The sequence below is a fragment of the Phascolarctos cinereus genome, unplaced genomic scaffold, assembly GCF_003287225.1.
Source record: "Phascolarctos cinereus isolate Bilbo 61053 unplaced genomic scaffold, phaCin_HiC Scaffold_1;HRSCAF=81, whole genome shotgun sequence".
Classification (NCBI taxonomy): Eukaryota; Metazoa; Chordata; class Mammalia; order Diprotodontia; family Phascolarctidae; genus Phascolarctos; species Phascolarctos cinereus.
Window position 1 is genome coordinate 114,978,675 of NW_027555514.1, and position 12,010 is coordinate 114,990,684.

General features: G+C 35.5%; 1 protein-coding gene across 6 annotated transcripts in view; it reads right to left on the reverse strand.

Annotated features, from left to right (window-relative positions):
- AHCYL2 (adenosylhomocysteinase like 2) overlaps positions 1-12,010 on the reverse strand; it is a 151,689-nt gene that overhangs the window by 52,610 nt on the left and 87,069 nt on the right. For 2 of the 6 annotated variants that reach the window (XM_021002267.2, XM_021002269.2), the window contains exon 2: positions 109-237. The exons of the other annotated variants lie outside the window; for them this stretch is intronic. In XM_021002267.2, the coding sequence (XP_020857926.1) occupies positions 109-237 (129 nt within the window). The remainder of the gene's footprint in view (positions 1-108; positions 238-12,010) is intronic. 6 annotated transcript variants of the gene reach the window in all.

The following is a 12,010-nucleotide window of genomic DNA, read 5'->3' on the forward strand; positions in this document are numbered from 1 at the left end:
GGGCTAATTTTCTCTGTATAATTTTAGTATATGGGATCCTATGAGAAGTCTTTGAAATCTGCTCTCCCCAAATTTAAGGTGGATCACATTATGCTTGGTGTTCCTCACCTTCTCTGTCACAAATTCTAAGATGGAGTGGTCACTTCTCTCCAAGGTTCCCTTCACTTCCACCCCAGCAACCTCCTTGTTGGCAAGAATCAGGTCCAGGATAGAAGTTCCTTTCATTGTTTTTTCCAGCTTTTGAAAGATAAAATTATCATTAAGGCTGGCCAAGAAACCATAAATTGTTCTGATTTAGGTAGAGATAGAGACAGCATAGACATATATGAGCAGTTAGGTGGCACAGTGGATGGTGTTCTACTCAGAATCAGGATGACCTAAGTTCAAACTAGACATATCAACCTGGCCTGGGCAAATCACTTTATGTCTCAGCTTCAGTTTCCTCATCTGAGAGTTCTTGTACCAAACAAGATAACATATATAAAACACTTTGCAAATCATAAAGCACTATATAAATGAAATTATTATTATAAAATGTTCAGACACTTTAATTTCCCTATCACTACCATATGCTATGCCTCTGTGTCAGGCTTATGATCTGTTTCCTGAACTAACCAATTTCCTTTTTCAAGTCAAGTGGTCTATAATACAGGTTGATGACAATATTGACTGACTCCTTTGATCTCCACACAAATAATTTCCATCATGCTCTCCCCCACCTTACCGCCTTCTAGATTTCCTTGAAAGAGTATATCTCTGGGATATACAGGTCAGAGAATCAACAGGATGGAGGACCACACACTTTCCCCAATCCCCACTAACTTTCAGAATTATATACCACATATATAGCAATTACTGTTGAATCCACAGGACAAAAGAGAGAGAGAGAGAGAGAGAGAGAGAGAGAGAGAGAGAGAGAGAGAGAGAGAGAGAGAGAGAGAGAGAGAGTGAGTTAGAGAGAACTTCATACAGCAAAATTCTTATTAACTCAGAGAATGAAAATCCTTAAAGCCAAGTATGCAAATCCTTAAAGTGGTTACTTTGCACCCCTCCCCTTCGACTTCAACACTCCCAGCAGGAAATGACCTGTGGGCTTTCATCTTTTTCCTCTCACTTAATAGTATTTTGTTTTTTCCAATTACATGTAAAGATAGTTTTGAACATTCATTTTTACAAGATTTTGAGTTCCAAATTTTTTTTCTCCCTCCTTCCCTTATCCCCTTCCCAAGATGGCATAAATCTGATATAGGATATACATGTACAATCTAAACATATTTCCATATTAGTCAAGTTGTGAAAGAAGAATAAGAACAAAAAGGAAAAACCATAAGAAAGAAACAGCAATAAAAAAAGAGAAAATAGTATGCTTCTATCTGCATTCAGATTCCATAGTTCTTTCTCTGGATATGACAGCATTTTTCATCACAAGTGTTTTGGAATTTCCTGAGATCACTGCATTGCCGAGAAGAGCTAAATCTATCAAAGTTGGTCATCACACAATGTTGCTGTTACTGCGTACAATGTTCTCCTGGTTCTGCTCACTCCACTCAGCATTAGTTCACATAAGTCTTTCCAGGTTTTTCTGAAGGCCACCCGTTCATCATTTCTTATAAAACAATAGTATTCTATTACATTCATATGCTACAATTTGTTCAGCCACTCCCCAATTGATGGCCATCTCCTCAATTTGCAATTCTTTGAGTGGGCTTGTATCTTGAGCCCTATTTTGGGATTTACTCTAGGTAACAGAGAGTCTGTCAGCAAGTTACCTCAGTCTAGGGGCTACCCTCCACACAGTCACAATAAGCAGGCATAGATTTTGCTCAGCCAAGTGAGGAGGTAAGAGGAAGAATCCAGCCTTTGATATATAGCAGCCCCTAGGTTATACACACAAAGCTTCAAGGACTCTATCTAGAATACCTCCTCTACCTTTTCCCAACCCTGCAAAAAAGCAGCAGACGCTGACTTAGCCTCACAAGAAAAGGGGGGAAAAATTTATATATATATAAAAGAACTGAGCTAACCAGAAGGAATTGAGACTGAAACCCAGATAAGGACAGTCCTGTTTTCCCATCTCCCACCCTCAAGCTACTCAAATCAGAGACCAAAGCTGGTAAAAACTAAATCCCCAAGATAGAAGAAAGCTAAGGCCACTTTGCAGTCCAGCCCAGGGGTATAACCAACATCAGGAAGTGACAGAGGTAAATTATAAGGAAAAAAGGCCGAATGACCAATGATTTAAAGAAGAAGAAAACTCAATAAACTCCAATGCAGAATGCAAGGAGATAAATCAACAGAGAGGATCCCAAAGTCTCATGTATGAGGCAATTGGTGGCACAGCAGATAGAGTGATGGACTCAGAGTCAGGAAGACCTAAGTCCAAATTCTGCCTCAGACCCTTGCTAGCTGTGTGACCCTGAACAAGTCATTTAACTTCTGTTTGCCTCAGTTTCCTCAACTGTAAAATTGGGATAATTGTAGCACCTATCTCATTAGGGTTGTTATGAAAATAAATATTTGTAAAAGCATTTAGAATAGTGCCTAGCATATAATAGGCACTATATAAATATGTATTCCCGTCTTTTCCCTCCATAAATTACAAGACAAACCAAAGTAAACCAATGCCGATAAAACACAGAATGTTATGAAATTGCAAGAGAAAAGGGAATAGTAACATGAAATTCTAGAATGGCTTAAAAGAGAAATGAAATCCATAGAAGAAATTAAGAAAGGACATATCACAATTCATAGTTCTTATACTAGAAATTTTTAAGACTCAATTTGGATATTAGAAAAAAATTGAATTTGTGCTATGGTTTCTGCAAAGAAATGAAAGAAAAATGAAGAATATTAGATAAAAAAATACTGAAGGAGGAAAATCTAGCAAAAAAGAAGCAAAAGACAATAGTATCAAAAGAGCAAATGATCTCTGTATAAGACAAAGCTACTGAATTCAAAAAATGCTATGCTATGCTATGCTATGCATGGAGATAATTTAAGGATCAAGAGTTTCTCAAACACGATTTTTTTTAAAAAGTCATCATAATGAGAAATAGCAATATGACTGCCCCAAACTTTGAATGCAGAAACAAAGCACCAATTGAAAATTCCTACACTTCAAATGCTAAGACACATAGTGGTTAAATTGAGTAATTCCAAATTCTGAAAGCAGATATGAGATCTTCAAATATAAAGGAAAATAAATTCAAATAATATAAGATTACCCTGTATCTTCTGAAAACTAGCAAAGGGGATGGAATAGAGGATTCTGAAATGTAAAGGAGCTGAAGCTACAAGCCCAAAAGACATACTCCACAAACTTGAGCCTAATTATATATGAAAAAGACATATATACATGAAAAAGACAGACATTCAACAAATGAGGCATGAGGTATTTCTACCCCAAAATAATAAAAAACCACAAATGAGCAAAATATTAAACTTGCGAACATCTCCAAACAGAAAGTAAACAAGTACAATTATCAAGCAAAGAGTAAGTAATGAAATAAATTACCCCTTGTTTGGGGGGGGGGGGAGGAAGAGAATCCAAAACAACACAAAACAAAGAGGGATCATCAAAAGACAAAAAACAAATAATAAAGATGTAAGAGACATGTAAAGAAACAGAAGTGAAGGTAGAGGAGCAGAACTGAAGCCCCATAAACTAAATCCTACTACTTTCATAACAGGCTAATCAATGCGTTTTGTGGGACACAATTGAAGAGTGGGAGGGTATAAATGGGAAGTGAAGAGGCAGAAGATAGGGGGATCAGTAATGTACCCTTTTTAAGTCCATGGATGAATAGCAAAAAGATGGTGACTAACATAGCCTTTCAGGTAAGCTAGGTGATGCAGTGGATAGAGTGCCAGGCCTGGAATCAGGAAGAGTAATCATCCTGAGCTCAAAATACTGTGTGACCCTAAGCCACTTAACTCTGTTTGCCTCAGTTCTTTATTTGTGAAAAGACTTGGAAAAGGAAACAGCAAGTCACTCTGGTATCTTTGCTAAGAAAACCCCAAAATGAGATCATGAAGAGTCAGACATGACTGAACAACAACAAACCAGGGCCTGTCAGCAAAAAGAAAGGCTAAAGGAGAACGTAGAGGTGGCAGGAGGGAGGAGGATGAAAGCCGAAGGTCTTAATTCAACTGAGGGGATGGGTGAGTTTCACTGAAGACAATCCTCATTAGGAGTATATTCCTGAAATGAAAGATGGGGCTCATGATGGGTTTAATCTATGGAGAGAAGAAAGTAGGAGACTTTCTTCTGACAAATGTTGTGTCTTCATGGACAACATCCTGCTTCAGGAAAAAGAATATGAGAGCTTCTAGGGACAGGTAGCACCTAGAAAGATGTGGAGCAGGGGTGGGACAGAAAACAAATATAGATCCAGAGAAGGTATGGCACACTCAGTGAAAAAGAGAAGGAAGATCAGATACCGGACTCAATCCAGACTACTGGGGAGGCTGGGGCTGGTGGAACACTGGAGCTTAGAAGTTCTTAGCTGCAGTAGTCTAAACCCAATCAGATATAAACATTAAGTATAACACCAATACAGCAACTACCCCATACCCACACACCCTGCCAAAGCCTAGACACCACCAGCTTGCTGAAGGGGGCCTAACTGACCCAATTTGAAAACAGCAGGTCAAAATTTCTGTGCCAGTCAGCAGTGGGCTTAGGGGCATGAGAAGTGACCAATGAACTTCCAGTCTAGGCTAAATAGGAAGAATAGCACTTTCAGCTCTCAAACTATATTATAAAGCAATCATTGTTTTAAAAAAGCAAACAAACACTGAGTACTAGTTTAAAAATAGAAGAGTAGATCAATGCAACAGATTAGTCAAGAAAGGATCAGAAGTAATTGAACTCCATAATCAAAAGATATAAATTAGCTAAGAGAGAACTCTTTTTGACAAGAATTACTGGGAAAACTAGAAAGCAGTCTGACAGGAGTTGCTTTTAGACCAATACCTTATACAACATACTACAATAAATTCAAAATGTTCATGTAACCTGAATATTAAGGGTCATATAATAAAAAAATCAGAAGACAAGTGAATCATATAGCTTTCACAGCTATGACTAGATGGTAAATTCTTAACCGAATAAGGGTTAGAGAGTATTATAAAAGATAAAATAAATAATTCCTATTTCACAACTTTGAAAAGCTTTTGAATAAACTAAATTAATGCAAGTATGACATGAAGGGAAGTAGTCAACTGGGGAAAAAGCTCTGTATTAAATACCTTTAATAAGGGTCTGCTATCCAAGATATAGAGATAGACAATAAAAATATACAACACCAAAAGCCTTTAGAGAAGTGGTCAAAAAGATATAAACAAACGGTTTACAAGAAAAAAATACATTACTAACAACAATATGAAAGAATGCTAGAAATCATTTATAAGAGAAATGCAAATCAAAACAACCTCACACCAACCAAATTGGCAACCGTAACAAAAGATATAAATAATCAGTGTTGGAGAGGTTGTGGTACACTAGACAGGTACACTGGTGCATTCTTAGTGAAGATGTGACTTGGTCCAAACATTCTGGAAAGAAATTTGGACTTAGGCAAAGAAAATGACTCAAATGTCCATACACTTTAACTCAGGTTTTATTGTTAGGCATAAACCCTAAGCAGCTCAATAACTAAAAAGAAAGGACAAACAAACACCAAGATATTTACAGCATATATAACTTTCTTGGGGTAGTAAAGAATTGGAAACCAAGTAGATGCTCATTAATTGGGGAAATAGCTAAACAAATTCTAGTATATGAATATAATGGAATATTACTTTGCTGACAGAAAAGTATATAAAGACATATATTATCTGACGCAAAGTGAAGTCAGCAGAACCAAGAAAGCACAACAAAAACAAAATAATCAAAGCTAAATGCTATTCTGGATGTTTAGACTTAAAAATATTTGGCATGTATGTGAACCTATACATAAGCCAGTAGAAACCCAAAGTTTAGGTAATACCTTTTTGCTCTGGGCTCCCCCAGAGAGAGACAGCATTTATTTATTATGTTGTAAAGAAGTTATTTGAGAATTAAAGGCTAAAAAATGATAACAATATTTCCTAGGGCTAAGTTCTGGACTATATGCTTATATATCAATATCTATATCACAGACCATATATCAATGCTTCAAGTACCAATGCTTTGTTGTTATAAGATTTCTCTATGTGGGAATTACTTCCACTGATGCAAATCCTGGACCACATGCCTTTCAAAAAGTTATGTGGTTTTTTTTTTCCCTGCCTCATATCAGACATTGAAAATGGCCAGCATTGGTCTCTTTGTAATTCATACACACACACACAAAACCATAAGATATATGTTGAACCTTTGATGGACCTATGATCTCATTGTTATTTATTTTATAGAAAATTCTTTTTTGCTTCAGGTTTTATTAAGCTTGTTCAGAAGTCGAAAACAAGTAAGTTTTGTATTTTACAAGGTATTTAGTCCCTCTCACCAGTCTGAATAGTCCCTGGTAATTGCTGTAACTGGTAACATTACGCACTCTGTGTTGCAGCCAAATTCTTCTCACTCCCCTCAGCCCTCCATCTCCTGTATCTCTGCTTTTGTACATGTCCATCACAGCTGTGACTATGATATAAACATCATATCATATATTACATGATATAAACATTATATGATATAAACACCTCCATCTCTTACAATCTTTAGCTCCCTGCATGGCTCAGCTCATGTACCACTGTTTGTGCTGCCTTCCTCCTCCTCTTCAAATTATCCTGTATATTTTTTAATCTGTTTTCATGCTGTATTCCCCAAGTAGAACGTAAGCTTCTTGAGGGCAGGGACTGTTTTTTATTTTGTTTTTGTATCTCAAGGACACAGTACATAAGTTGGACTCTTAATAAATGCTTATTGGATTGGAAAAAAAAACTAAACGCTAGAAAATTAAAATAACTAAGCTATACTAAAGGAAAATGTTGGGTGGGGGCAAATGAGTCATATATAATTTTTTAAAACCCTCTATGGCCCCAGATCAACACTGATCCATGTAAGCCCACAGCTTGGTGTGCTGGGTCAAGGGTCACATTAAAAAATAGAATTAAGTATCATATTTTATAAAGGTTTTTTTTTCTCCTTCTGAATCTATTGCTACAGCCCTGTATCGATTTTTGTTGTTCTTACACTCACATTAATAAGTGCCTCCATCTAGAAGTCCTATAGGCATCTCAAATACAACATGTCTAAAAGGGAAATAATTTTAATTTTCCTTAAAGCAATCCTCCAAGGTTCCTTATTTCTATTGATAGCACCACTATCCTTGCAGTCAATCAAGTTTGCAAACTCACAGTCATCTACGCTTTTTCCCTCTCCTTCAATACTCTAAGTCACTTATCAAGCCTATATACACACATCTTCACTCACATCCGTCCCCTTTTTTCTTGTTCAGGAGTTTAAAATCCATCAAGGGAACTACTGAAATAGCCACCTAATTGGTTTCACTGTTTCCTAGATTCTCCTCTCCCCAGTCCATACTCCACAGAGCTACCAAATTGATATTCTTAAAACAGATCTGATCATGTAAACTGTGCCTCCCCCTATGAATAATAAAATGTAATACCGAATTTATCTTTACATTCCTCATATAAATTCAATATGGATATCATAATTTTAGGATGTATTTTATATATTAGTTTTTTATTTAATATTTTTGCAAAGTTCATTAGTCATTCAAGTAAATTCTCTTCCCTTCTCTGTTTTGTCTCTGCCTGATTTTAGAACCAGAATTATGTTTGTTTCCTCTAAAGAATCTAGTAGAATACCTTTCACTATTTCTAAAAACAATTTATATAGCACAGGGATTATTTAATTTTTAATATTATATAAACTTCACTTGTAAATCCACTTGAAGTATTTTCCTCATTGGGAGTTCATTTTGGGCTCATTCATTTTCTTAGAGGCCAGGTTACTTAGGTTATCATTTTTATTTTGTTTGTATTTTGTTTACAGATATTTACTCATTTCAGGTGCGTTTTTAGTTTTGTTGCCACATAAGCTGATAACAGTTTTAAATAATTGTCTTTATTGCCTCTCCATTTTTTTCCCCCAAATTACCCCACTTCATTTTAGATTTTGTTAACTTGTTTTTGCTCTCTTTTGGATCAAATTAACTAATCAATTTTGTAAAGTTTTTAAATTTTTAAATTCTGTTTCAATTGCCTTTAAATTTTGAAATTATTGTTTGCTCTGGTATTATTTTATTGATTTTCAAAAAAGGATATGATCAATGTGTTAGACCTGTTAGTCTTGTTTTTGTTCAAAGATCTATATTTCCTAAGTGTTGCTTTAGATACATCTCATAAATATTGGAATAACGTCTCAGCACTATTCTCCTCAATTTTTTGCTAATTTTATAATTTGGTCTTTGACTCATTTAATATTCATGATATGGTATTTTACATTCCATTTAGGTTTACATCTTTTGTTCCTATTTCCTTTAAGGATTAGAACTTGTAGTGTGTTATGATCTGTGATGGATTATTTACGATTTCTGCTTTTCTGCATTTATTTATGAGTTTTGGGTGTTCTAGAATGATCAAATTGCATGTCTCATGAGGACCCAAGAAACACACATGTATGTATGTAATGTGTGCATGCATGTATGTGTTTACATACGTAGTCATTCCTCAACTTTCAAAGGGGTAATGTTCCTAGAAAATGGTTCAAAAGACAAAAACGCAAAAAACTAAAACATTTTTTAACCTGAATCTTACCCTTCATTATGTCAGATGGTGGTGTGAGGGCATTGTACTGTATACTATTATTTCTGTAAACCTCTCTACCTTAGCCACCCTCAGAAAACTCAAAGTTACTGGGTTGCTGCTGTTGGACAATGCCGAGACTGGCAAAGTCTTGATATAACTTCCAACACTGTCTTTTACAGCTGGTGGATGGTACTGGAAATTGATGTTTGCTTCCTGCACTGTTTAAGATCCTTAAGGGTCTCAGAGTAACGAAGCATAGCAGAAGCAAGTTGATGTTTAGCCTTGAGGCTATCAAGGATAACAGTAATGGCAGGCTCTATGTCTCTAGCCAGCTATTCAATTAGGTTGCCATATTCTGGGATGAAGTTTATCTAATGAAGTTATTTTCTCACTAAGCTGCATCACTGACTACATGCTTGTGCTTAGAACCAAAAGGTATAACACTACATTTTGGGGGCATAATTACAACACAAAATATGAGTTTTAAAGGCAAACAATAAAAATGTACAATGAATGCATCAGAGCTACAAGACCAGCAAAGTGACTAGGAGGATACCAGTTGCTCCACAAACTTATACACATTGTGCCTCTCATTTTTTCCTCTACTGTGCATTACCAGGAATGTGCACAGTTGCCAACTCAAAAGTGAAAATGAAGTTACTAATAAAGTCATGCAAATGCTTGAAGTCCCAAAAATTAAAAGTCCAACTGTTGAGGACTGACTATAAATATAATATATTTTCAGACTGCCATTCAAAAATCTCCATAGGTCTAACAAATTTTTCTAACTGTTCAAATCCATAATTTTCTTGTTTATTTTTCTGGTGAATGTTAAATTCTGACAGAGAAATGTTAAAAATACCTAAAATTAGTAAGATAAGGGATCTTGACTTGGCAAAGATCTTAGATAAAGTAGTCCAAATATCTCATTTTAGATGTAAGAAAACTGAGGCCCAGTGAGATTAGGTGATTTTTCTAAGGTCATACAAGTGGTAAAAGTAGCAGAGCCATAACATGAACTTGGGTCCCGTGACTCTAAGTACTACATTCTTTCTTTTTTCATTTTCCTTTTTAATATTTAATATTTTATTTTTCCCCAATTACATGCAAAAACAATTTTAACATTCTTTTTTTTTTTAAATTTTGAGTTCCAAATTCTCCCTTCCTCTCTATCCCCCTCTCATTGAGAAGGCAAGCAATTTGATATTATACATGTGTACTACATTATTTCTGCTGCACCACAATGTCTCTTTAGGTATGTTACTACCTAAGTGAAGGGTGGGGAACCTGCAGCCTTGAGGTCATATGTGGCCCTCTAGGTCCTCAAGTGTGGCCCTTTGACTGAGTCAAAGTATTTTAAAACTTCAGTTAGCTTATCCTTGCAGAATCTGGGTGTTGTCCCACTTGGAACATTTATATTTAATACTGACATTGTTTAATTTTCTCTATATGGTTCATCCAAGAAAAGGTTTTCCTGCTGGTCTCTCTCTCTCTCTCTCTCTCTCTCTCTCTTCTCTTTTTTGGTGAGGCAATTGGGGTTAAGTGACTTGCCCAGGGTCACACAGCTAGTTAAGTATCAGGTGTCTGAGGCTGAATTTGAATTCAGCCCCTCTTGACTACAGAGTCAGTGCTCTATCCACTGCACCACCTAGCTGCCCCCTAAAAAATAAAAAAGGAAGCCTGATACATACAGCATCCCACAACAATCATCCTCCACTCCTACTCCTCTTCTTCAGAGAAATATATATTTCTTACTATTAACAATTTGGAGCATTTTTTCATATACTTATTAATAGCTTGCAATTCTTTTTTGAGAACCATTTATTCATATCCTTTGACTACTTTTCTTTTAGAGAATGACTTCTGATCTTATATACTGCTATTAGTTGTCTGACTCTTATTAGAGTTATTTGATACAAAGATTTTTTTTTCCAAGTCAACCATCTATTGATGCACAAAGAATTTTATTATAGCTTTTGGCTCTGAATTGGTATGGATCCTAATGCTTTAGAAAAGCCATTATTTCAAATCATAGAGATGGGACTCCTGGGTCATAGGTCATTAGACACATGACTAAGCCACACCAAAATTGTAAGGAGTAAACTGAGCCCATAGGTTCAAGGTTATACATTATGTCATATACCAGAAAGGAAGTGAAATGTTATAGAACTAAACTTCGTAAGTATAGACAAAGAAACAAGTTATAGCTAAGATTGAAAAAGTTAGGATTGATTTTATTAAAATAAATGCTTTCAGGAACACTGGTTCTGATGTAATTAACCTAGAAGGCTCAATGAACCAACTTTTTCTGAAAATTTATAGGGAACTGATGTGACCTCAAATGGCAGGGAAAATTACCTGTTATCTGTTTGTTTGAAGGAAATGGAGTGCTATCTACTTGACCTTCCCTATCTAGAAGGATTCAGGAAGCAAGTTATTAATATAAGTTCGTAAGCATAAAGGAAATGTCAAATTGTTTATTAACACCTAACATCAATCTGTCTGAAGAAAATTGTATCAAATAATTTCCTGCTTTAAGCAAATTATCAACCTCGTAGCAGAGCAAACAGAGTTTCTGATAAAGTTGTTTGGCATTAAATGGATGTGTAATTTGATAAAATTTCAAATTACATCAAATACTGTTATTGGTGTTATGCCAGTATGGGAGAAAACAAAAAGTACTAATACAAAGCATCCTGTTCTAAGGCTGATATGAACAGTTTTGTGATTGGCTTTTTAATAATAACAAGTTGTTGACAGTACTTTTTTAGGACAGGATTACAATCCAAATGATCAAAACAAAATGGTGGACAGATATATATCAAATAGAATTAAATTCAATTGTTCCTTCTGTAACGACACTTCTTAGCTGAGTGATCCTTATTACTAAACAAGTAATTGTTAAGCAATTAGCAACCTCAGTTTCCTTACCATAAAATGGGTATAACAACACCTACCTACCTTACCAGGTTGTTATAAGGATTTTATATATATACACACACATACACACACACACACACATATATAAACATATAATGCAAATCAGTGCTATGTATCTATTTGCTGCCATTGTTCTGTCATTTCAGTCACGTCTGATTCTTCATGAACCCATTTGGGATTTTCTTGGCAAAGATATTGGAATGGTTTGCCATTTCCTTTTCCTTCATTTCACAGATGAAAAAACTAAAGCAGAGTGTTGGCTGCTGTTGCTGTTGTTATACTCAAACCTTTACCTAAAGAATGAATTTCCTCCAAA